The 27421-nt window shown below is 42.9% G+C and overlaps 1 protein-coding gene across 9 annotated transcripts in view; it reads left to right on the top strand.

Moving 5' to 3' along the window:
* KIAA2012 (KIAA2012 ortholog) overlaps window positions 1-27421 on the top strand; it is a 93099-nt gene that overhangs the window by 51145 nt on the left and 14533 nt on the right. For 5 of the 9 annotated variants that reach the window (XM_030580321.1, XM_030580316.1, XM_030580314.1 and 2 more), the window contains exons 14-21: window positions 1548-1619; window positions 4786-4837; window positions 4935-5120; window positions 16122-16215; window positions 18719-18893; window positions 19909-20047; window positions 21693-22063; window positions 25388-25590. In XM_030580321.1, coding sequence (XP_030436181.1) covers window positions 1548-1619; window positions 4786-4837; window positions 4935-5120; window positions 16122-16215; window positions 18719-18893; window positions 19909-20047; window positions 21693-22063; window positions 25388-25590 — 1292 coding nt within the window. The remainder of the gene's footprint in view (window positions 1-1547; window positions 1620-4785; window positions 4838-4934; window positions 5121-16121; window positions 16216-18718; window positions 18894-19908; window positions 20048-21692; window positions 22064-25387; window positions 25591-27421) is intronic. The other 4 variants (XM_030580317.1, XM_030580315.1, XM_030580319.1 and 1 more) reach the window with 3 other exon arrangements.

Below are 27421 nucleotides of genomic sequence, written 5' to 3'. Positions count from 1 at the left end.
TTTAACAGAACTACAACATCTTACACTAGCTCAGGATTTGGATCACAACCTGCCCTTTAGTCACAAAAGTGTCACCCTTCATTTCCTTTGCTTTTTTTAAAATACAGTTCAAAATGCCCAGAAACTAAGCATTTTGTTTGACCCAAAACAAAGTTTTTCAGTTGTACAATCAGTGCTTTGCATCTGGTATCATAATTTTTAAGACCAACAGGGACCACTAGATTATCTAGTCCAAGCACCTGATCAGTATTCCTGTTTTACAGGTGGGGAAACAGAGTCACAGTGAGGCAAGTCTGATCTCTCAAGTCCCTGCACCACTTCAGAGTCCCAGTCCAGTCCTGTCTGTGGGATGTTTTGGCTGAAGTGATCAGTGTTTACATTTAAATTGGTTAATAAATAGGTTACAAAATTAACACACCATTGAAAGGAATGGGGCAGTTTACAAGTTTTTGTTTCAGGCTGTCTGCCCGATTAACAGAGACATCACTGCATCTTGTTACACTTTACGCCTGGTTCACATTGCTAAGATTTTCTTCACAACCGCAAAGTCTAGAAACATTATTTTTAAATCATTACATCTGATTCTGGAGCATAATTCTGTGGTAAAGGAGTAAATTCTGCAGCCTGGTGGCTGAAGGGGCCCTGTAAATAAGTTATTGTACTTTTCTACAAGATGTTACACCTGCTGTCCTTTGAGTTGGAACATGATAAATAATGTTTCCTTTTCATTGTTTATTAAGCATCGACAACATGCACTGGACCCATTTTCCTGACCTGGTCCATCATGGCTCTGCTCTTTCCTCCTATAAAACCCTCTTCCGTGAACAGTACAAACCATGCCCTTTCCTGAAAAATGCAGTACTGCACAGCCACACAGATTAAAGAGAGCTCTCAGAACCTCCATGACACACACACATTACCACCCAAAACAACCCAATGATTTTATTGTTGTTTCCCTCATACTCCTTTCCTCACAATCCCTTAGCAGCAAAGAATCCTATGGCACCTTATAGACTAACAGACTTTTTGGAGCATGAGTTTTTGTGGGTGAATACATGCAGATCTGACAAAATGGGTATTCACTCACGAAAGCTCATGCTCCAAAACATCTGTTAGTCTATAAGTCTATAAGGATTGTTTGCTGCTTTTACAGATCCAGACTAACACGGCTACCTCTCTGATACTTAAATCCCTTAGCATTTATAATAGCTGCTTGCCATGAAACTTTGGCTGCAGTCCTTCACTTGGGGCTCTACATAGTGCAGAAACCTGCTCATGCTGATCCGATTTCACCATTGTGGCCTTTGCCTATAACTTCTTTGTGGCAGAATTTACCTGTCTGTAAGACACAATGCATATTTGTGATACTGTGTAAGCAAACAACAGACAGCCCTAATCTCATATACTATATGAGAGCTTTTCCTTTCTTTAGTGTTTGTTCTTATTTCAGCAGTTGATATCATGAGGCATGAAATCAATAGATATGTGAGTTGTTTAAATAGTACTAACTATAATTGTCATGCCTTTGATGGGATTTATCTTCACAGGAAGTCACCCTGCCCTTGGAAGCAGGTGCCCTGAAGAAAGGAGATTCTGGGGCTTATACAGCTGAAGGGCTGGTATGTTCAAAATAGAAATTCACCAAATGTATTTAAATGGATGGAAGGAAACCCTTGGACAGAACACACAACCCAAGTGAATGGGCTGTTACACTGTACATTCAGGAAAATGCACGTAGAGCTGAGGAATGTGGTCCTCAGCCTAAAGAAGCTCACAAGTGGCCCCATAGCCTGAACTACCAGCTGTGGAGAGGAACAGTGATGTAGCCTGCTGTGCCCTGGTGGGATAATCACCCTGTGGATTTTAGCTGTGTATGAACTCCCTGGCTAAACTGCCAGTCACCAAACCTCCACCCTCCTCAGCTGCAGAACAATTCAACTCCCTATCATGGAGGGGAAGAAGCAGGGTTGCAGAACCTTCCTGCACAGAAACCTACTTTGTGCCCCTTACCTGAACATAGTCCAAATGCTGCATTTAAGCCTTGGAGCATCCATAAATGGGGCCAAAAGACTTGGCCCACTATGCATAAGGTTTGAAATTTGCCATGAAAATGAAACATTTAGATATTGGAGGAAGCCTTTACCATCAAACTGTTGTTCAGTAGCCTGTGTCAAGTTAGATTGGTTTTCTTAGACTCTCTCTAGAGTTTTTAAACTGTGATTTGAAAGCAGTTAGCAGCATGACCACTTAAAGCAGTTACAAGTAATATGGTTCAGTTTGTGTCCATCCCGCACAGAAGCTCTTCCACCATCCCGGTCATATTTGTATCAGTATTCTGGGCAGCAGGGGACAGAGTGTCTAAAGCACATGGCATTAGCATGGCATAGGTAGCACATGAGGCAATGCACTCTGGGAGGCCCTATTTCTCACAGAGCTGGGAGAAAGGAGGATTGGCCAAACCAATTAGACAAACATGGTTAGCATGTCTCGTACACTGTGGAGACAGTGTGCTGAACTGGTCACAGGCAGACACCAGGTTATAAGCTTAGGCCACTGCTATTCAGTGCTTTTATGTCTGCATCAACAGAAACACAAAGTTCCCTACACATACAAAATCCAGTCCCCCACAAGCATACGCAATAGGCAGATTATCATCGGTTCCACAGAATCTTTGCCTGTAGGGCTCCAATAAACTATATCTCAAGCTCTCGGAGCAACTCCTTTCTAGTACTGCTTCTTCAGCGCTGACCGAGAGGTCAAGTGCCTGTGCTGGGGTAGCAACACAGATTCCTCTCCTTCCCAGTATGCCCTGGTAAAAGGATATTCGCAGACAGGCCTCCTCTCCCCCTACTCTTTCATGGACCAAGGCTGCTCTACAGCATGCCTTGAGTCTACTTCTGAGGTAGGGACAAACTTCCCAGGCCCTACTTTCCCTCCCTCCCCATGACAAAAATCCAGGTAACAGTGGGGAAAATGGGAGCCCCAACAATCAGGGAGATTTATCCCAGCTTCTTAAATAGCATCGACTATCTCCCCACTGAGGCACCTTCCTTTTCTCCATGACTGCTTGCTCTGTCACATCACTGTTTAAATGTGCTTAAAGTTAATGGGTATAAAACCCCAAAAGATAAAGAATTCTACTGGCAATTTAGGATGAAGAAGGCATGTGTGTGAATTCATAAGCAAGTCAGAGGGGAGGTGAAAAGAGGTGACCCCTTCTTCCCCCCTAAAGAAGTTTAAAAATAATTAAACCAGATAAAACTAAGCAAAGCTGACAGGAGGCATGTGGTACCACCCACACTTCTCTTTTCTGCAATGTACATTACACACATTTTAAAAAGCACTTGGGTGTGACTTGTAACTAGCTTTAACCAAAACCCATGAATTTAGCCATGACAAATCTCTGATTTTCTCTCAAATTTACCATGGCAAGACTACCTTGCACACTAGTGACAACAGTGGCATGAGTACTCAGGAATTCTACCTGAGGCTAGATCTGTTCAATGACTAGTGATGCGGAAGAAGGAAGCAAGCTAATTAACCCTATGTACCAATCAGCCGCTGTCAATTGCCTGTGCCAGATAGAACATGGTGTTAGTTACGGACACCAACTAATCTCACAATTGAGGAAGAGCAACTGAGATAAGAGGAACTAACGGAGACAGCATCTGAAGAAAAACAGATGAGACGATTAATGGGGCCACTGAAATCAGTGGAGTTTACTCCAGATTTGCTTGGGTGTAAAGAACAGCAGATTTTGAGTTAAATTAGAAGCCAAGGGCCTGACTCTGCTGTCCTGTCACAGGCAAACCTATTGAAATTGATGGGAGTTTTGCCTGTCTATGGTCTGGAAAATCACGCTCTTTGGAATTTGTTAAGCTTTCTTTTCCCAGCTACCCTGGATATGAAGGTTTCAGAGCAGGCTCAAACCTGCAAGGTGGGAGTTGAGGGCACTCTGCTTCTCACTGGACTGCACTTCGTAGCATTGAGCCTCACCTGCCACAGACAACAATACATCTCATGCTGTTATTCAGTTTATACTTTCCTGCACTCTCTGTTTTTGTCATCTACAACCATCTTCACTATGTGCAGCTCCAGCAGTCAGATGGGGAGCTGCTCTTGAATAAGTAACTTATTAATCATCATTAATATGGGAGTGGTGCTACTGTTGCTCCCAGACATTTCTGTCTTCACTTTCCAATGTCTCTCACTGCCTTGTCTGTCACTACCTTGTTTGTTCATTTTCTTTTCATAGATGTTATTACTTGAGGGAGGACACGTGATGCAATATGAAAATTAATTCAACTTCAGTGGAGAGACCTGGTTTAGTGACAGAATTGGGAGCCAGGAGCTCCTGGCACTCAGTCTGACAGACTCCCTCCATGATTTTCTGAGAGCAAAATCTTCCTCCTTCCTGCACTAATCCCAAGTAGCCAGGTTCAGCACAGGGAAGGTTCCAGGGGATAGAAGGAATCCTCCTCCCAGACTGCTCTCTGAATACTACTGCAGCCACTTATTCTGCAGCTGTGACGGGAGCAATGGGGCTGCTCTTCACTAGACAGTGAGTTAGAACATGACCCGAAGCAGTAGTTAACCAATAGATTGCAAAGTTCTGGTCAGTCACCAGAGACAAGGACAAGTCAAGTTCCTTGAGTCAGATGGTCTTGCATAAACCTTATTGGGGCCAGGATTTTTATGACCAGCTGCCACAATGTTGCATTTTACTTGGCCCCATCTACACTAACTGTTCGTATTAAAAAGGTGCTTCTCTTTTTTTTAAAACAGGAAATTAGAACACGACAAGGATATAGACACTGCATAGAAAATGAACATAAAGGTAAAATTAGTTGGTTCTTATTCATTCTTTTTAATTTTTACTGCATCATTTGATCTATGAGCAAACACTATTGCTAATTTTTCCTCCATTTTGCCAGTAGGAAATGGGGGCTCTGTTTCTGAATTCAAAGCAGAGAGCCAACATGGCCAAGACAGTCTCTCTGGATACCTCAGGTTGACACAGGATCAACACACTAAGTTGTGCTCTGACTCACCGATGCATTCCAATGGTGTAACACAGACACCTGGTGCAAAGCAGCACGAGGACAGTAACTTTGTGAAAGGTGAGAAATCCATGATCATCTCTTTTTCATACAAGGCTGGTACCTGTTTACAGCAATGTAAGAGAAGGATTTTTCTATCGTTTGAAAATGCATTGGATTGGAAACCAATAATTTCGGTTACGTGATTGTTTGAGAATCATTGCTGTGCTATTTTCTTCCTAGGTAATAGTCCATATTCAATGCTTCTCCAATATTCAGGTCTCTGGGAAAAACACAAAGTTTGCATGACAGGAACTCTTGAAAATTTTACACGGAATTCCTAAGTCCCACTGGACTCCCAATGAGATTTAGGATCCTAAGTGCCATAGGGACTTTTGAAATGGGATATAGAAGCTTTTGAAAATTTTACTCCTCTGTATTTTTTTCCCCAATTTAACATGCGTGGGAACTTCATCTTTTTAGCCAACAGTGAATTGGTACCTTATTAACCAGCAACCATCCTTTAGACTAATAGGCATCTGGGAGTCTTCAGGTTTGGGTGCACAATAAATAAGAATTATATATTTGTTTCTTATTGCTCTGGAATCAAGGCCTAATGTTCCAACTCTGCCCTTATTCAGATGACACTCCCAGCACAATTTCCCTTACATATACAAATTTTCCATGTTAGGAGATGGGGATTCTGACTCAAGCTGAGTCTTGGATTTCATTTCAGAGGGGGGATTGTGTAAACATTTACTTTGGTTTCAATCTGGATGGTTTACACCACTTGGCCCAAAGGCATTTCCAAGGTATAATAGCAGAATTTGGCCCCTTCCATTCCAGGTTCAAACAAGCCAAAAACTTAAAGCAAAATATACTCAAAACAGAGGCACTACCATATGTGAATCTGAGCCAACTTAAAACAGAGCCAAGGTCCAACTCAGAAGTTTGGGAGTCTTGATGATCCTTTCAGTAAAATTTACCAAGTTTTGAATTCCAAATGAAATGCCAGAACAAGAGAGTTGTATATGGTTCTGGGATTTCACTGCAATCATTTCACACAGCTCTAATCCCAAAGTTACTCTTGAACCCAGATCTCATGTATGATAGCCATGGGGTCAGTTCATCCCTGGTGCGACTCCATTGGACTCAGTGAAGTTACCCTTGGATTAAACTTAAACCATTGTTAAAAGTTAAAAGCAGAGGACCTGATTTTGCAACTCTTATTATACTGAGCAGCATTTACGTGAATAGCGCCACTGCTACTACTTGGTACAATTCAGCAAAAGCTTGCAGAATTGAGCCCCAAGCTAACAAAGTGGACTTTGATGTCATTTGCCAATTGGTTTTGTATGCCAGAAGTTGTTCAGATTCTGACTCAAAAGAATGCATTTTCCCCTTGACTAGTTTGTAGCCTGCACATGAAAGAAAGAATCGTTTGGTTCACATTGCTTTGTTTAACTTCCAGTATAGTTTTATTTTATTTTTCAAAATCACAGGTCAGTCAATGACAAAGATGTTTTTCTTCCAGATAGTTCACTCACTTCTGGGGGCATTCGTGGAGAGTTTGACAGCTTTATCTTCTTTCTGAGTTACTTACACCTATGACTTCATTCTTTGAAACTGATTTGGGGTTTGGCCTGACATGAAGTGTAGATGTCAATGATTGGGGCTAAAAATGTCACCTGCATTTGTTTATCTTGTAATGGCCAATTTAATCATGCATAACTTCTTGTTAAGGCGTGTAGGTGAGGTGGAAATGCTGACCAGAGTTTCAGGAAATTCTTTCCTTGCTGCTAACAGACCATTTAATACCTGATAGAGAATATGAAGTGTTCTCCCTAAGGGCTTAGAATATTTGGGGGGTTCTTTTTATAGAGCAGGAGGTCATTAATGAGCAAGTGATAGAAATGTGGAAATAGCCTGACAGGTCCTGTTAAGTCAGTGAGAAACTGTCACTCTGTTCCTGTGTTTTTTTTCTTCTCGAGCCTAGTAACACTCATGTATGTCTGAAGAGACTGACGTTACAGATCTATTTTAATACTTGAATCATTTCCCTGGTTCTTAGATCTTGGATCATAAGGGAGTGTAGTTTATCCTCTTTACATATGATCCTTTCAAAACATTACCTTCTAATTCTCTCTCATCTTTTCCCCCTAGATTCCTTGAATTTCATAGGCTCAGCTCAAAAATTCAGACCTGGAGTAGGTAGGCACAGCTTCCCTTTAGTCACTGGATTACCACACACTTAAACCAGATCTGATTTTGGTTCCAGACTCCATTTACTATCTCAGGTTTTATAGACAAGCCAGAGAAAGCTGCCACATTCTCCTCATTTCTGCACTGTTGTGGACTGGATTGAAAAGACAAACCATAGGCAGGAGCCTAGCAAAATTCCTAGAAAGATTTTTTGGTGTTACACAGAAATTAATTCCTATTTACTTTAAAGGGAGCTACTTAACTAAAGGCGGGTCTACATTTAAAATAGAGCAGCAGTGCAGCTCCAGGCCCTAGCACTCCAGACTGAGACTCCAGGCCCTAGCACTCTTGCTTCACACCGTGAGCTCTGTCCAATGGGTCCAACGGAGATACACACCTGATCCAAGACACTCTCCCACTGACATAGCTTCTGCCTCTTGTAGAGGTGGAGTAATTATGCCAACAGGAGAGCTCTCTGCCATCAGCATAGAGCATCTTCACCAGACCTGCTGTGGCTGCGCTGATGTAGTGCTTCTAGTGTAGACTAGCCATTAGGCTAACAGAGAGAAATAAAGGTGAAGACATAGTCCAGTCTGGCCAAGCCAACTCTCCACACCCTGCCAAGCTGCCAATGAATCCACTTTTGGCCGTCTCCTGTTGTCTCTTTTTCAGTCCAAGGTGAGAGCTGCTGAGTCCCTCCAAAGGCCAACTCTTATCCCAGTATCTTGACACTTCTTCTTCCACTGCCTTGCTGTAGAGGCATACTGAGCTCCCACGCTCCCTCTGCTGGAGTTTCCCATTGTTAGGTGTTCATTGTTCAGTCCTTGGAGTTCCCATTCTCTTTTCTGGACCCTCCATTGATATGGTCAATTTCAGCCAGTCCTTTAATAACCTGACCCATTCATTCACCCCAGGCAGTTACGACACAATGCCTCATAACTCTTGCTCTGCCCCAAGAGTGGATTTAACCGTTTTTCACCCTCTGGGTAGCAATGCAGAGTACAGAGGAAAACTGAGGCATGCACTGGTATCATAAAAATATTACAGAAAATTCCCACTTCATCACAGACAGCTTTATATCACCATTTCATCCAACACAGAGGGTGCTTCAAGGGTCTGTGTCTGGTAGAGATCAGGTCTGGCATGGGGACAAGTTTGTGAAAGCTCAGTCTAGATAAGAATGAGGTGATGATGGTTGGCTGGAGAAAGCAATTGGAGAATGTGGCAAACATTATATGGGCAAATCTGACTAGAGCTGTGCTTCTACTAGTTGTCCAAGTTCACTATGGGGGGTGGCTAGGTTGCCAGCTGCTTTTAGATCAGCATATAGCAAAAGTGAACTGAAATCTGGAAAATTCCTTCCTCATCACCCTTTCAGTGTCTCCCAGTCATGAAAACCTAGGAACCGTCAGGCACCATTATTTTTCTCTGGAACAGATCCAGGATTGTAGTATGGAACCTATCACTAGGCACAGAGTAGAGGCATTACAGATATGCCCTGCTGGGAGGCACTTATGACTTGTCATTTGTTCACAGTTCATCAGTGGGAAGTGTGGCAAGGAAATCTGGGCCTGATTTTTCACTGGCCACCAGCTTGTGGAGCCCTTTAATCATGTGCAAAGGGAATGTAAAGAGCTACCCTTCTGATGTGGGAGTGCTTTACACACACTTGGAACAGGTTTCAATGACTACACCAGCCGGTGGAAACTCAGGGCAGATAGAAAAAGATATCAGGGGCTTAGCAGGTTAATGATAATCGGGCAGAAGATTAATAACTTGAATCAGTCTCATTCACTTAAAAGTGCCAGATGGCTCCACCTAGGTTACAAGGGAGTGAGAGGCCACAAAGAGCAGGCCCACAAATACAAGGGCCAGCCGCAATCAGGACGCAGAGTCCAAGGACGGCATTAGACTGGGGTCACTGGTGACTGTAGCCTCCCGAAAAGTGGTAGGATGTAACCAGAGCCATGACCCTATTTCTCCTTTGCATTGTCAAGCAGAGCCAAGCTGGTACAGTGGACAGCACTAAAGGTATGTCTACACTGCAATTAAACACCTGTGGCTGGCCCAGGTCAGCAGACTCAGGCTCGCTGGGGTTAGACTGCAGGGTTGTAAAATTGCTGTGTAGATATTCAGGCTTGAGCCTGAGCTCTGAGACTCCACAAGGGTCTCAAATGTCTACATAGTAATTTTTAGCCCTGCAGCCTCACTCTGCAAGCCTGAGTCAGATGACCCAGGCCAGCCACAACCATGCTGGGGGTCTTTTATTCCAGTGTAGACATACCTATAGTGCCACTGTAACACTTCAGTAGAGCACCTGCTTTCCCTGAGCTGTTGGAGGAATTTTGACAGTCAGACAAATTTCTTCCAGTGACCTGCATTGTGGTATGATGATTCTTTCTCAGCCCCTATAATGGGGCTAATAGCTAAAACCATGAGCTGACCCCAAATAACTTAAGTCAAATTTTCATACCTGAAAGCCTCAAATTGGCTCAAATCAATATTTAGGCACAGAAGTGTCCTGCTTTTCACAGGTGCTCAGCAGCTGCAGCTCCCATTGACTGTGGGCACCCATGTTGGAAAGTTACAGGACATAATCTCGTACTTAGTATGTCACATTGCAAGCAAAGACATTGGGAAGCTCCATTCACTGTTCCATTCCATCAGGCCCTAAGCCAGAAAAGGCTAGGAGTGCTACAAAAGGTAGCGAATTCAGCACCTGGAGGGAATGGATGCTTGATGTGTTACTTTATAGCAATTCCTCTAACCTACTAGTATCCTGTGGATGTCCTGCCCAGTCCTTCAAAGCCAGAAAGATAGTGACAGCAATATAGGGTCTGAAGTCTGAGTGAAATAAAGCAGAGGGAAATGGAGGAGATCCTTAGACTCCATCAGGGATCAAGAATACTCTTGGGGGAAAAGTGAACAGGTTTAGGAGGAGGAGAAGTGAATTGACATTGATCTTCTTTCCTGTATTTTACAGATCCAGGACTTCCATACAGATATCAGACTATAATCACTACAACTGAGTAATCTCACTTCTCTCTTGCTGTCTATAACATTAAAGAAAACAGGGCAGTGCATAAGCAGGGGAGTTTCATTCTCTTATCTGTGATTCTCCAGCATTTGTTAGCTAAACCTCTTAACTCCCCCAGCTATCCATTACTCACACCAGGGAAGTTCTTAAAGCACACCTTTTCACACAGCACGAGTTTTATCTCTTAGTTGATTTCTCCTTCTGAACTCCACACACATGGAATTTCTTGTTAGTAAGCCCATAACGGCTATACAATCCCACTTCTGAAGACTCCCTCTAGAGCTGTATCCAAAGAACTCATTTTTTAAGGTTAGTTTCTTTTCTCTTCCAGACAACAAGCCACCAAAAATCCCTAGATCTTTCACTGCCTAGTGGTGCTTCCTGCAGCGCGGATGCAAAGACAAGAAGCTGAATTTGCCGGAGGTTTTAAATCTAAAATCAATATGATCATACAGGAGGGTCTAAGTGAAATCATTTTCAAAGGCCACTGAGAGGGGAGGGGAAGAGGGGAGTTGATGTGTCTCTCTCTCAGGTCTGAGGTACTGTAGTATGTCACAAGCTTCCTGTGATTAAATTAAGCTGTGTCACTGTTTTTTTCCCCCCAAATATCCTTATATTTTTGCCTGGTCCATTGTGACCCATTGTCTTACCTTGAGGGAAGTTCCCTTCATAATACCATTGGCGCTGGTCCACCATTGTTAGCCACAGCAAAAGCACTAGTGTAGACTGGCTGTCAAGTCTTTACCAGAATGTTCTAAGCCACTGGTTCTCAGGGAGCCACAAGCAGGTTTTGGGGGTCCGCCAAGGACTGGGCTTCAGCCTGGGGTGGCAGGGCTAGAGCTCAGTCTTCACCCCAGGCAGTGGGGTGGGGGAAGGGAGTGTCACCTTCACCCTCTGACTTACCTCAGTTGGCTACACAGCCTTTCTGGGTTCGGGGGTGGGGGAACCAAAAATAGTAGCATCACTGCAGAAGAGAGATCTCTCCATCATCAGAAGGGGTTGCCACACAGCCATTGACTCCATGAGCAGGCAGCAGCTAGCCCTGGAGACACACCACTGCTCTGCCCTGCTACAACAGCACTTCATGGAGCAGGACCAAATGGAAGGTAGAAATCTGAGGGTCACATGAACCTGTCTGTGCCCTTCACATGGGTCACCTCTGGTTGGGAGTCCACAAGTTTGTCTATTTTACTTCAGGGGTCTGAGTAAAAAGAAGTTGAACCACTGCTTTAAGCAGGGCTAGATGACCACGTATTAAGGATGCTGGTCTCCTCTCTGCACTAGCGCTCTTGCTGTTACTGTTACTGAATTGCAATGGTGGGAGACTTCCCCAAAAAGGTTCAGTGTAGACCAGGGGTAGGCCACCTATGGCACATGTGCCAAAAGCAGCACACAAGCTGATTTTCAGTGGCACTCACACTGCCTGGGTCCTGGCCACCGGTCCAGGGAGCTCTGCATTTTAATTTATTTTTAAATGAAGCTTCTTAAACATTTAAAAAATCTTATTTACTTTACATATAACAATAATTTAGTTATATATTATAGACATAGAAATAGACCTTATAAAAACGTTAAAATGTATTACTGGCACGCGAAACCTTAGATTAGGTGAATAAATGAAGACTCGGTACACGACTTCTGAAAGGCTGCTGACCCCTGGTGTAGACACTACTATAGTGTACTCCCCACTACCCTTTATATAGTCTTAGCATTGCAAGCACCCCCGGCACTCCTCAAGTGCCAGGATTGCCCCACAGTGCTGCGTGTGATCTGCACACCACACATGTGCAGCGGGGAGTGATGTGTGCAGATCAGGTGGTCCAGGCCCAGTGGTGGAAGCTGCCAAGACAACATTATGAGCAAGGTTAGTTTGGGAAGAGAATGCCTGCTGGCCTTAAACATCAGTTACAAGTTAATTAGCTTCCAGTTTTAAATAAAGCTATCACAGGCCTTTTAAAAAAAGTTGTATTGTTTGGTAAGGGAGAGAAACAGAACGGGCAAAGTGGGGAGAAGCAGCAGCTAAAGCAAGAGCCGTGTAGCACTCCAGTTCTTAGAGCAGGGGAGTGGAGTATCAGGACTTCTTGGTTTTGTTCATGTGGCTCTGTAACTAATTTGCGGTAATTTATATTAAATCACTTAACCTCTCTGTGTCTCAAACTATCAAATGGGGATGTCTGCCTACTGCACAGAGGTGATGTGAGAATTTCTTCATGTTTGTAAAGTATTCTGAGATCCTCTGAAGGATGGTCTTATAGAAATGCAAAGTATTGAACATTACTGAGAGATTCGGTCTTTTTACTGTTCTGGGACTTCCGTTTTTTTTTCCTCAAAATTGTGAGAGAAGTGCTATGGAAGAGTTAGTGCCAATAGACATGTGACATCCCCCCCTTCTGAGCTCCCTCCACCCCTTAAGTCAAGTGATTCAGGCTTTCCTGCTACTCCCAGATGCCTCACTTGCATATTCTAAAATCAGCACTTAGTTATTATTTGATAATAGAGTGACCAGACAGCAAATGTGAAAAATCATGATGGGGGTGGGGGCTAATAGGAGCCTATATAAGAAAAAGACCCCAAAAATCAGGACTGTCCCTATAAAATTGGGACATCGGGTCACCCTGTTTGATAAGCAGGGCAGTGTTTGGCAGGGTGGATTTCTCTCACTCTTTACCTGGATTTTTTGTGTGAAACTTTGATAATGAAAGATGTGACTGTTGTCGGTAAAGGTGTGTTTTTCATGCTGGCATCACGTCTCCTCAGGGCTTCCCTAGGTTCTGCTGGGTATTACACAAGTATCACCTACAGATGGGGTGCTATGCAACTCACTCCTCACCTGTGACTAAGGGCATGTCTAAACAGCAAAAGCCGTGCATAGGCTAGCCTACCTACGTTAGCTTGAATCCAGCTAGCGCAGGTCACAATAGCAGTGTGCAGACAGCACAGCATGGGCTGGGTGAGCCAAGTATGTAGCCAGAGTCCATGCCAGCCTTGTATTACCTGCACTGTCTTCGCTGCTGCTGTTACTTGTGCGATCTCGATTCAAGCCAGCTTGGGTAGCCTCGCCTATGCAGTTTTTGTGTGTAGACCTACATCAGCCAACATGAGGGAGCTGTGCAGGTGTTGCCTTTCCTTACAGGCAGAATGACAATGGGAGTTTACCTCTCTAAGGCAGGAAACAAGCTGTGTGACATGCGTATGATGAAATCTTAACCTGTGCAAATCTTATTTGGTTTCACATTTCATCACCAAGCTAACTGAAAGGTTAGCTAAAGTGAGAGAGAACTGGCCCAGTTGATGGTTTTGTATCAGAGTCATGTGGAGGGCCAGGTTAACCTTTTGTGAGCCCGGCACCAAACATATTTGTGGGGCCCCATGGAGGCAATGGAGCATGACATGGGGAAGTCAGTGTCCAGAGTGAGGGGCCAGCCAGGGGCAATGGGGCATGGCATGGCAGGGGCAGCCCAGTGCAAGGGCACTATTTACAAACTGGCAGTTGCTAGACACACGGTGGCTGCCTGGCCCTGTGCTACCAGCATACCCCTTCTCCTTGGAGGCGGGCCCATGCCACATCACACAGCCCCACCGCCCAACACCCCATAGGCGCTGACTCTGTGAGTGCTAAAAATAGTGTGTGCTGAGCACCCACCATCAGCCCTGCCATTCAGCTCCTCCCACTCCCATGCAAGTTTCTGTGCCACATACTCCATTCTTTCTGTCACTCCTGTAAGTTACACTTGGAGTGTAAACTGATCATAAGACTCACGTAAGTGCCAAAGCATAACTTGCTCCCATTTGGCATTTAGTGGGTTGAGTGTGCAAAATGAGTGCAACCTACATGCTGAAACAGTTGAAGAGGGAGGAGTAACAGGAAGGTATAAATTAAACCAGGCCAGATTTTCTACTGTAGTTTAGACTCAACTGCACTATCCCCAGCACTTCTCGGGATATAGTGAGCTTGGCTTGAGTGGGTTAAGTTCAGTGGGCACTGCATCTACTGACACCAAGGCTGAATTTGCTTCCCACAGATTTTGATGCAAGTTACATAAGTCACACTCTTACTGAATGTCAGATTGATAAACAGAACAGGAGTACTTGTGGCACCTTAGAGACTAACAAATTTATTTGAGCATAAGCTTTCGTGAGCTACAGCTCACCTCATTGGATGCATAGAATGGAACATACAGTAAGAAGATACTTATGCATACAGAGAACATGAGAAGGTTAAAGTACCCATACCAACTGTAAGAGGCTTTTGCTGATACAGACTAACATGGCTGCTACTCTGAAGATTGATAAAAGTTTAAGCAACTTAGCCATTTACAACCCTTTTATACCCAATATATCATTTATGACATGTGAGATTGGCCCACTGGACTATTTTGAGACTGGCTGTTTACTGTCCCTCCTCCCAGAAGCTGTCTATTTATGTAAAAAAATGTTAGTTAGAAGGCCACATGTTGCAAAAACAAGTGCAGAAAAGCAAAGGCACAGAGCTACAGAAACCATGCCTGCTTTCTTGGCTCCTCATGTGACTTTGTCCAGGCATTTCCGTACAAAGTAACAGGGAAGGGTCCTTCCATAAAAGAATTTATATAATTTAAAAACAAGTGAGTTTTTGCAATAACACAGCCTCTTGGAATGGTATAAGTCACTGAAAGCAGTCAACACTGTCTGACTTTTTATGCATGCTTGGAACAAGGGCTCTCTCTACTGGTGCCTTAACATCCTGTATCACAGGCCAACTCTACAGAGAAAAGTAGTGGTCTGATATGACAGATTATTCCTTTAAGAGTAAATCTTACACCCGCCTCTGCAGATTCAGAGCCCCCCTGCAGTGAATGCTTCCCAACACTATCCTGCTGATGGGCATCAACCCTGAAGTGGAGAGCCTACCTCAAGGCACAAACAAAGGTTACTTTAATCTCCATGTCCCAGTCAGTCCTTGGGCTTTCATCAAACCTGCCAAAAGAAGTGGTAGTATTTGGCAGCAGCAGAAGATCTTAGTGCTGTGAAGTCCCTTCATGTTTATTTTTTATAAACATTCTGGATTTCATTAGAACTGGTCTCAGAATTCACAATGTGGATCCAGTGCTTTGGGTTCACCCTGTTAGAGAGCAACAAGAGTCCCCTGCAAAATTCATATGTCTATTTTTGAAAACAATACCCACCTCAAAGATTGGGGCTGATCCCAGATTACTGGCCTCTAGATTTTGAAATTCTAAACAGTTTCATGAAAATGTTTAATAAAATCTATATACGAGTCTGATCCAAAACCCTCATATCCAAACCGCCTCCGCCAACACCAACACACCCCAACTTTTGGGGAATTCAAAATTTTGATTCTGGCCAAGAAAACCCTCAGCTCCAAATCCAAGTCAGTGGAGTTACTTTCGGAGCTATACTGCGGTCTGTGAATGAGAGCAGAATGTAACCCTCACTTTCTAATTAAATGGAATGCACAATTTACACAATAATGGTTTTCATCTGAACTACATTATTGGCTTGTTTCTAGAATGGACAGGGAACAACACCTGAGAAAACAAGCAGCAACCTTGAATGAAATGGGACCTTAGCCTCCAAAACTGATTTCTGTTCAAGCTCTATTCTAAATCTAGATTCCAAGATATTTAAGTGGGTTCTAAATCTGGCAAAAATTATTTCTCCAAAAAACAAGATGTGGACACTTGTCCACAGGGAATGGCCACATGCCACCAATGCTGCTCACTTTAAACTATGTTAAGCCTGGCTTTAAAACCAAAGCACAGATACAGGCATAGCAATGATACTGAGTAGTTTCACCAGTTATAACTCTGACTCAGAGAAGAAGAATGTTTTTACTTTTACAGATCCAGGTAGGCAAATGGATGGAGCACCTGGATCCCACAGTATTTCACACCTGGGATCCTATGGAGGCCATACAGAGAGCCCTACTGAAGAAATGTGAGTAGTAGGTGCTTTTTTCTTTTAATTAAAAAAAAAAACTTTCCTTTTTTGCATCCTACCTTGGTTTTCATTTCCAAAAGAAATGCAAGAAGCTGAAATTGATCTGGAGCCAAGGGCTTTGAATCTTGGTTGAATTACTTTCTAGTGAGCACTGAAACATCAGAGTAGGATTTCTCTCTCATTGCGACTTAAGCAAGCATATTAGATACTGAGAACTACATTCCAAAAGGACAGAGGGCACCCACACTCTCTTGTTATACAGAGTCAGAAATATAGTTCTCCTTGGATGAGGGGATATGACTATGGAAGGAACTATGGGGACAGGTCTTGCATCATGCTCCAGAGTCTAATCATCTCGATGCAAGACCCTCCTATAACCAGGGTTGGGAGAAGAGGAGGAGACTCTGAAGTCTGCTGAGGATCTCCCTGTGAAGATCTTATTTAACTCAGCAGCGCTTGGATGTACAGTCTTGGGAAACCCAAGACAGCCAGGTAGTAGTGTTTAGGCACTTTGGTATCAAAGTGATAGGAGATTTGGAAATACTTCAGATGGAATCACTTGTCTCTCCTACTTATCTTACCCCTAGCCCCTGTGACACACCTGTAAAACTAATAAGACATCCAAGATTACATCACAGTGGTGCAAACTCCCTTACTTTCATGAATTTAAAATAAATGCCCCTCCCTCCCATACACACAGTGCTAGAGCTTTAAATCAAGCACTGTGTGTGTCCCAGAAAGCAAGGAGCAAACTGATCCGTTGATAATGAGCACACTTTGGAAAAATGCCTTTGAGGCACTCTAACGCTCTTAAACGGCACAGTCAGAGAATAACAGATCTTTCTGGACAAAAATATTGTTTCCTACTGTAAATTAAATTACAGGCAGGAAAATGGACTACTGTAGCCTCCTCTTCCTCTCTGGTCTCTGCACCTCTCATCTTTCCTCTCTCCAGACCAGTCACTTTTGCCTAGAGGCAATCAATTAACTTGAGTTAAACAGACTCTTGTCTAGACAAACCCCAAAGTAAGAAGGAAAACAAACAGTGGTGGATTATGCAGAAAATCCATTACTGAAAACTAACTAAGAGGTCTGGATAACACTGAGCTAAATTCTTCAGTATGTTCTATCCACTTTGCACTGCTCCGGTGATGAAAAGCAGCTGGTGACACACAGCACCCAGCCATTTAAGCCAAATCTGTGGTTGCTTTGCATCAGTGAAGTGGTGCAAAGCACCTGGAACCTACTAGAGAATCTGCTCCAATAGGAAAAGGTAAAGATAAGATCTTAGACTAACAGAGGTATGGAGAAGTCACAGTGTCTAGTTGGGTATCAGAGGGGTAGCCGTGTTAGTCTGGATCTGTAAAAGCAGCAGAGTCCTGTGGCACCTTATAGACTAACAGACATATTGGAGCATGAGCTTTCGTGGGTGAATACCCACTTTGTCGGATGCATGTAATGGAAATTTCCAGGGGCAGGTCTAGTTGAAGGAACAGACCTCAATGAGATTGCATTGGGAGTACATCGGGGCAGAATTTGCCCTTGTCAATAATTTTTTTTCCTGTTAGTACTATACTTTTTCAGATAAATCACAGTCCCTCACTTTTATTAAACTGATTTGTTACATGGAAGTTCCAGCTTGAGCTAGAACTGCTACACCCCCTGCTAGGAATTATCATTATTTATTTCTTAGAGTATGATGTGGTATTATGTCCCTTAGCTCTGGTATTGCTTTGACTGTGAGAAGAGCAGTAACTTGCATTATATGAAGGTGTTTAATTTCGAGCATGGATTGAGGTCACGCCTTTTGGATTCTATTCCCAGCTCTGATACTAACTCACTGTGAGACTTTCAGCAAAAATTCTTACTCTCTGTCTCAGTTTATTATAAACAGTTATTTTATTAATTTGTATACAGCATTACCCACCTGCATGGCAGATAGATGCATTGAATACAACAAGGTTTCATACTCAAAAATATGTACAATACCTGCTTATGAGAGATGGTGTGAGATTACGTCACCTGAGCGCTCAGCACTTGTAGTTCCCATTAACTTCAGTAGAAGCTGTGGGTACTCAGCACTTCTAAGAGCCAGGACATTGAATTTTGTAACATTTTTTAAATCTTAAGATGACAAGTGTTACAGGAGTGAAAAGTATTTTAATATATACGATTTTGTTATTAAATGGCCAAGGCACCCACCAATCAGTCTTTGCATCTTTTTTTACAGCACAAGAAAGAATGTTACTTCTTTTCCTCAGTAATGAGGAGACAAGAGACCTCCAAGCAGAAAAAGCAGCTACCTGCTGGGGGCATTACAATTACATAAGTTGCTCACTGTATGATACTGACAGATTACTCCAAAAGGTTTCAGGACTTGCAAGGGAAAATAGAAAGCACATCAGCTTTCCCTACTCCTTCATAAGGAGAGACTCTCTCTGGAGCTCTAAGACTTCACCAAAATCTTGGTCTAGTTATTTGTATTGCTTTAATTTTAAAGGAGTCAAGACTCTGAATCTGGTAACTATCTCCTGGGACTTTCCAGTCACAGGCCGATGCTACAAGAGAATGTTGGAGTAGCCATGAGTCATTCTGAAAAGCAGCATGTGACAGAGGGAGAAAAGACCACTCTGACAAAGGAGCTCTGCAAGCAAACTGCTGCCAGCGTCAATGCTGTAAGTATCACAGGACACATCTCCAGTAGCAAAATACCTATTGTGTCCTCCTCTTGGAAGGGGTTTGAGAAGAGAGTTAACATTATTCATACTGGTTATTTACATTAGAAGGAAACGGACACTGAATTCATCACTTACCGCCTACCTCAGACACAGAACACAGTGCAATAAAGAAGTAGCCTGTGGTTCATGTTACCAAGTCAGACTCAGTTCTATAGCAAAAGGATAGAATTAGGAAAGCACAGAATAAGTCTAGTGCTACCAAAGGCCAAATAATAAATACTGTCCAGGACTGACACCAAGTGGGCAGGATAGACTGGTACTCCACCACTATTCCCCAAGGTGCACTGCCTCTTTGGGGCTAGCAGCCCTGGTGGACACACTAGCAACAGAGAAGAGAAGAATGCTATGAACCAACGTTTCCAAGGACAATCCTGTCCTTTCTTGCAGTCTGTTTTTGGTCCAGAAACCTGTGGATTGATTCAGGGTGAGGTGGAGCAGTGGGAAGGGAATGATGGATGGTACATTATAAGTGATTGTGGGCTCAGTGACTGACCTATCAAGCATAAAGCTGTCCTCCACTTTGTTTTACAGCTTTGACCTCTGAGTAATAAACATAAGCTTTTTTTGTAGCCCAGGCACAAAACCCCTTATAGAGGGAAATAGCTTTCCTCTATATGCCAGAAAGTCACTTGTTAGTGATTCTGAGAATATGGGTAATTCCAAAGTGCCAAGGCAATTTCTAGACTGATTCCGAAGTGTGATTTTCAGAAGTTGTACCATAGGAAAGCCTTTAATGTGGGATGCTCTGAAAACAATATATGTTATTGCTGCAGGTGTGGTGAAGTTCCATTATGCCTATGAAAAAAAGATTCTCTTCTTTATCATTTCATTCTGAACAGTGTTTGAGGCTGGGCTGCTTGGTACAAAAAAACATATATTCTTGTTTTTAACTAAAAAAATATAAAAAACGTATCAGTATGTTTCAGATACACACTATTACTATCAATTCTAGTTCCAGGACACAGAAGTTGCGGAGAGCAAAACCATGAAAAGGCAGAGAAATGAATTGACCAAGATGCACCCAGTATCCAAAGCACAGAAAAAAAGCAGTAACAAAGACAAACGACAAAACAGAGAAGAATTTGTTGTAGGTAAGAACACACATGAAAAGAAAGAGTTTCAGCTCCAGTATCTTTAAAAAACAAAACAAAAACAAAAAAAACACACACAGACAAATCAGAGAGCTGGAAAAAAAATATCACCAGGAGCAGAATATTAGAACCAAGATCTGCCATGCAGAACTGAAAAGATAATATTTTTTATGGTGCTTTTGTTTTGCTCTCTGCTCTGTAGCTCATAAGGTCCAAGGGAGATTCTGGCATTCAGTTCTTATGTTCAGATGTGTGATCAGTTTTTATTAAGATTAATTCTTGCTATTTAGCATTGAATCAGCTAAGGCTAGCCGTCACTGCAGCAGCAAATAGCTGTGCTGTAACCATGCATACCTAGAAGGAAATAGCTTCTGTTTTGCCAGAAGGAAATAACTGTATGTAGTTATGCAAGTAGACAGGGTTTATAGCTAGATTTTTCCTCCAAGGGTAATTTCAGTGTAGCAGAAAAGAAACACCCATACTGAGAGGTGCACATACATAGAAACTGCTCTTCCTTTTTCATGTTATTTCTACATTATTACTTATTTGTATTATAGTAGCACCTAGGGACTGAGGTTCTCATTTTGCTATTCACTGTACACAGATTAGCTGCCTGCCTTAAAGGTCTTATACTGCAAATAGACAAAGGAGTGGGGGCAGGACAGAAAGAGTAAGTGACTTGTCCAAGGTTATAAAGCAGGTCAATGGCAGAGCTAGGAATAGAACCCAGGTCTACTGGATCCCAGTCCAGAGCCCCATCCATTAGATCACACTGTCTTATCACTTGTTCACAACAAGAGAGAATGCACCTAAAAATATCAACATCAGCATTTCATAATTTTTGTCTAGAGAGAGAAGGCCACTAGCAACACCTTAAGAAGAGAAAAATACAACTAATGCAGTAATTATGATTGCTGTTTGATACAAGAATAATAATTAGATAGTAAACTACAGTTGGCTGTCTCAAAATTTAATGAAGAATTTCTGGATAATTGTTCTGATATTTACCTCTAAACATTGACAGAGCTATTTTCCTTATTTTTAATTTCATCATTGTAGTCAAAAAAGGTATAATGTTTTGGCTCTTCAAATTGACCTAAGCTGATCAGGAAACATGACAAAACCAGAAAAACAAGAGCACCAAATTTTCTTTTCAAAATCACTAAATTCTGTGCAAAAGGGAAATGTTCACGTCTAAAATGAGTGTTTGGAAAAAACACTTTAGTTTAGAAAAAACTTATGTATCATACCTAACATTTACACTGCTTGCCAATAAACTAACACCACCTCCCTATAATAAAAATATGGAATAGATTTGCCTACGGATTTAAGTACTTGCATTGTAGATGGGCACACAGACAACTAACTGCAATATTGGTGACATCTGGAAAACATTCTGGAACTTGATTAGAGATCAGGTTACAGTGGACTGGCTATATAAGCAGACACCAGGGGATGTGTGCAGGAATAAAAATTTGACCGCTTCTGGAGGGGACCGTTCTGGGTCCCTGCCATGGCCCCAGGGCTGGACCACTTCTGTGCCCCTGCTGATTATTGAAGGGGCCCATGCCCCTTCTTGCCTCCCCCCTTTGTGCATGCCCTTGGCTGACACAAATTGAGATTTGAATTAATTATGTTCTTACAGGAAAACCAAGAGAGAAAAAGGCTGATGAGAAAAGAACATCCTCTCTCAGGAAAAAAACTACTGGAGTCAAAAGACCAGAGACCATCCAAGAACCAAAGCATAAGGAAGGAGGGGAGGAAGCAGAAGCAGCAGATCAGAGCAGTGCAGCTGCTGGAGATGAGGAGTTACGTGATGACAGGAGCCCTTCTCCCTTCAGCTCTCCTATTAAAGACCATTTGCTCCCTCTGGAGAGCCCTCAGTTTTGTTTTGAGCATTATGACAATCCTTCTGGTTCTAGTCCAGTTCATGAAAAATTTATTCAGACTCATCCAATAATTACTACAGTTAGTGTCACTGAATTGGACACAAGCATAAGCAATGAGGTCTCAGAGGTAAGAACAGGGGGTTTCCTTTATGGTCAGAGATAGAGAAGAATGATTAATTGAATTGCATCTTAAATTCTAGGACTGCAATAGGGACCTATCTGGTCTGGTGCACAGCCTGCTTCATCTTCCATGGTTCTCTCACCCTCAACACGTGTTGGCTACTGAGGTGACTTAGCCCTCTGGCCAGATCACAACAAGCGCACCCCTTCCTGTGCATCAAGTCCAGACACAATCTTCTGCCCCCGTCTCAAGGTGGGCCCAGCTTTACCTTAGAGAACACCTCCACAATTGCTCTTCCGCTCCAACTCTGGGCTCAGCTCCAGCCCTCTGGGGTTCTGCTCCGTCCCTCCAGCTTCCCCTTGATCACAGTGTCACCTCACTAGGTGGCAGTGCAGACTGTTTCTTAGTCCTCTGTAGTAGCTGAGGGAATCCACAAGCACACACCGCCTCTTCTACAGGCTCCCTACTCTGGGAACCCAAAACAACTGGGCTTACTGTCCATCTATCACCTCAGCTACTCTGACTCTCCTTCCAAAGGCTTATTTCTGACCTCCAACCCTCCTGCCCACCCACCAGCCCATACACTCCCGAAAGAGTGGTCATTCCCAAGGCTGTTTTCCCTGTTTGGCTCTCCAATTGATTGAACGGTCTCCTGCAGGCCTGCTCTTAGTCACAGGCTGCCCCATCATATGACTTTGCTCATTCCTCTATTTGGAGAGGCAAGTTCTCCAGCACCGTGTTCCTCAGCCCAAACCCCTTAAAGAACCAGCTCATTGCTACCTTTTAGTTATTGCAGGTCAGCAGGTTATTCACCTCAGGGCAATCCCTGTCTATTACAGCAACAAGAAAATGCTTGATAAGATTTATGGCTGATGAACTTAGAACAAACAAAAGGAAATATAGCAGTATAGTCAGCTTTGTGGGCCTCACTGCCACCCAAGCATTAAATATTTTAACTAAGGAATTAAAAAGGCTGCTTAATATTATGACCAATAACATGTAATTACATTTGCTGCAGTAAATATAACAAATACTTCACCTTCCTGCTATGGGGAAGAGAGCACTGCCTCAACTGCTCTTCTAAAACAGTCATCCCCAGTTTGGTAGGAGATGCTTGGGGAAAATGGAAGGATATGAAATCAATTAATCCTCTCCGTCTGGGTCAAGCAGGTTCATTTGTCCTTTCCCCAGTGTCAGGTGTGATCTGCCCTCTTGATGAGAGTTCTACCCTCTCTGGAAGCCCTGGCATGGGGCCTCTAAACAGGTCAACACCGAGCCTTGAGCCTAGCCCCAGACTGTATTGTCCCAGGCTTTCTCCTTCTCGTTTCACCCCTCCCAGGTTCTTCTAGTTTGTTTCTTGATGGGCTTTCCCACAGCCCCCCAGGTTCTCTTAGTGGAAAACCCTGCACTAGGTTTCAGGCCAGATATCTATCAATTAACCTCTCTGACTCACACGTCTGAGTGTTGCTTATGTTCCTTGGCAGGCCTCCCCACTTCCCAGCATGCTCTGTAGTAGCCTACAGTCCTATAATCAGAATGCCAGTCTTTCAAGAGCCAGAACTCAGAGAGGGGAAGAGCAGGCCCAGGCCTGTCCTTAAAGGGATGGTAGATCAAGTGATTGTGAAGAATAACTGAATCTTGTGCTTCAACAGGGGTGCAGACAACATTTTTTATTTCGAGAGGCTAGAGTTAAAAAATATTAGCTGTTAACTATCACTTAATGAGTAGTTTTGTACCATAACTAAATTTGTCCACTTTTAATAGAGAGAGATGAACAAGCTTCTGTTCCAAATTCAGTGTTTCCTTTATTTATTAATGCAATTGCTAATATTTTTGGGGAGGCAAAGCCTCACTGAGCTCCCAGCTGTCTGCACCAGGGGTGGGCAAACTATTGCCTGGGGGCCAGATCTGGCTGGCAAGCCATTTTAAGCCAGCCTGCAAGCCACACCATGCTGCTGGGCCCCGGTCTGGCGCTCCAGCCGGGGCTCTGGGATGGGGCCGTACCACACAGCTCAGCCCCGCTCTGGTGGGAGCGCTAGGTCAGGGGCTGCTCTGGTGCTCCAGCTGGGGCATTGGGTCAGGGGGCAGACCACATGGCCCTGCTCTGGCTCCTACATGCTCTAATGGGAGCTGCAGGGACAGTACCTGCAGATGCGGCAGCGTGCAGAGCCGCCTGGCCGCGCCTCCTCATAGGAGCCGGAGAAGGGACATACCACTGCTTCCAGGAGCCGCTTGAGGTAAGTGCCGTTCACAGCCTGCACCCCCTGAGCCTCTCCCCATGCCCAAACCCCCAGCCCTGATCCCCCCTCCTGCTCTCCAAACCCCTCGCTCCCGGCCCCAAATGCCTCATCCCTAGCCCCACCCCAGAGCCCACACCTCAACCCCAATTTTGTGAGCATTCATGGCCCACCATACAATTTCTATTCCCAAATGTGGCCCTCAGGCCAAAAAGTTTGCCCACTCCAGTCTACACCCATGTTGAAGATGTCTTGATCATCATAGGGTCAGAAAAGACTCCCTTTCCCTACCCCATGTACAGTGCTGCACCGGTGCCTTATGAAGATGGTGGAGTCTCCTTAAAGCATCAGCTTTAGCTGATGCTACTGCCAGAAATTGGATAGTGGACCATTGGATTATCAAATTCAATCTGGCATTGCAAATCTTACAATCTTATGTTATTGATGAGTGTTCAATTTATTCAGAGCCTGGGTCCCAGTTTAGAAACTCTGTATCCTCAGACTTCAATGCTGAGACCTTTCATATCCTTCCATTTTTGTTGTAGGATTTTTACATTTGTTTTCATTATAACCATTATTTTGCCTTGCAAATATGAGGCACATCATTCATATCAATTTCCTGACAATGCAAGACAACTGGCTTCAGTGTTTTGGAGTAAACCCATCCCTTTATCCTCCACCTCCCCAACAGATTTTTGGACAGTCAAAGCGTTCCCAAAGAAATAGAGAGGAGGTGGTATCAGAAATCTAAACTTGAGCCGGGCTTCACAGAATTTGGTTTACAATAGTGAAAAATCAGGGGAATGTATACTATAGCGCAGCCTTGTGATAGTTATCAGATGTCATAATGCAAGGCACCTGCTAGGAGTCACCCATGGAGTGAGAGGAATATTTACTGTACAGAGTAAATGGCACAGGTAAAGTCAATCACATTAACAATGAGTATCCCAGGTAAGGCAAATGTACCCTAGGATATGTAAATCTCATATAAAGTGCGTCCATTTCAGGGACTGTGCCTTAACAATAGAACAAATGAACCAATCAGTAGAGTGCAAACTTAATTTAGTAGTGTCTTTTCCTTATATCCATTCAGGATCTCCCTAGAAATCAGCAGGAGGAGAAATTATCACGGGACAGAATGCGAGCAGAGAAGGCAGAGAGAAGACGGCTAGAGGTAGAGAGGAAAAGAAGGGAACAGGAGGAACAGAAATGGAAACAGCAAGAGCAGCAGGAGCATATGGAAAAAATGAAAGAAGAACTGGAACAGGAACAGAAGAGAAGGGCAGAGGAAATGCGGTTAGTGGGGATAAGGTTCCAGATGGGAAAGGAAATATTTGGGTCGAATGGCAACATAAAAAGCATGATTGTTCTTTGCCATTTAAGGAACACATCAAGCATTTAAACCTCCAAACTCCATCTACCCCTACATCAGGAAATACACCTCTCCAAATATCCCACTGCTCACACCAGGAACTCAGTAAGACATCTCAGGGTTGGGCATCCTCTTATAACAATACTCCGTGACTGCATTTCCAAACCGTAGAACAAGACAGCACAGATATATAAAAGAAGGTTCCAGAATATCATTTTTTATATATAAAATAAAAAGTAGGGTGGTCAAGCAATTTAAAAAAATGAATCATGATTAATTGCACATTTAAAGAAATTAATTGCAATTAATCGCACTGTTAAACAATAGAATACAATTTATTTAAATATTTTTGGATGTTTTCTACATTTTCAAATATCGATTTCAATTACAAAACAGAATACAAAGTGTACAGTGCTCACTTTATATTTTTGATTACAAGTATTTGCACTGTAAAAAAACCAAAAGAAATACTATTTTTCAATTCACCTAATACAGGTACTGTAGAGTAATCTCTTTATCATGAAAGTTGAACTTACAAATGTAGAATTATGTATCAAAAATGCATTCAAAAATAAAACAATGTAAAATTCTAGAGCCTGCAAGTCCACTCAGTCCTATCTCTCAGACAAACAAGTTTTTTTACATTTGCAGGAGAGAATGCTGCCTGCTTCTGATTTATGTCATCTGAAAGTGAGAACAGGCATTCTCATGGCATTGTTGTAGCCAGCATTGGAAGATATTTACATACCAGATGCGCAAAAGAGTCATATGTCCCTTCATGCTTCAACCACGGTTCCAGGGGACATGCATCCATGCTGATAATGGGTTTTGCTAGATAACAACCCAAAATAGCGCGGACCAATGCATGTTCGTTATCATTATCTGAGTCAAACGCCACCAGCACAGGGTTGATTTTCTTTTTTGGTGGTTCGGGGTTTTGTAGTTTCTGCATCGGAGTGTTGCTCTTTTAAGACTTCTGAAAGTATGCACCACAGCTGATCCCTCTCAGATTCTGGACAGCACTTCAGATTCTTTAACCTTGGGTCAAGTGCTGTAGCTATCTTTAGAAATCTCCCATTGGTACCTTCTTCGCATTTTGTCAAATCTGCAGTGAATGTTCTTTAAATGGACAACATGTGCTAGGTCATCATTCAAGACTGCTATAACATGAAAATATGGCAGAATGCGGGTAAAACACAGAGCAGAAGACATACAATTCTCCCCCAAGAAGTTCAGTCACGTTTAATTAACTTTTTTTTTTTTTTTAAAACAAGCATCATCAGCATGGAAGCATGTCTTCTGGAATGGTGGCTGAAGCATGAAGGAACATACAAATGTTTAGCATATCTGGCATGTAAATACCTCGCAACGCCAGCTACAAAAGTGCCATGAGGATGCCTGTTCTCACTTTCTGGTGAAATTGTAAATAAGAAACGGGCAGCATTATTTCCTGTAAATGTAAACAAACTTGTTTGTCCTAGCGATTGGCTGAACAAGAAGTAGGACTGAGTGGACTTGTACACACTGAAGTTTTACATTGTTTTATTTTTGAGTGCAGTTATGTAACAAAAAAGCTACATTTGTAAATTGCACTTTCACGACAGAGATTACACTACAGTACTTGTATGAGATGAACTGAAAAATACCATTTTATCATTTTTACAGTGCAAATTTGCAATAAATAATGCACACTGATTTCAATTACAACACAGAATACAATATATATGAAAATGTAGAAAAACATCCAAACTGTTT

The sequence above is a fragment of the Gopherus evgoodei genome, chromosome 11 (genome assembly GCF_007399415.2).
Source record: "Gopherus evgoodei ecotype Sinaloan lineage chromosome 11, rGopEvg1_v1.p, whole genome shotgun sequence".
NCBI lineage: Eukaryota > Metazoa > Chordata > Testudines > Testudinidae > Gopherus > Gopherus evgoodei.
This window is presented reverse-complemented; position numbering and strand designations above follow the sequence as displayed.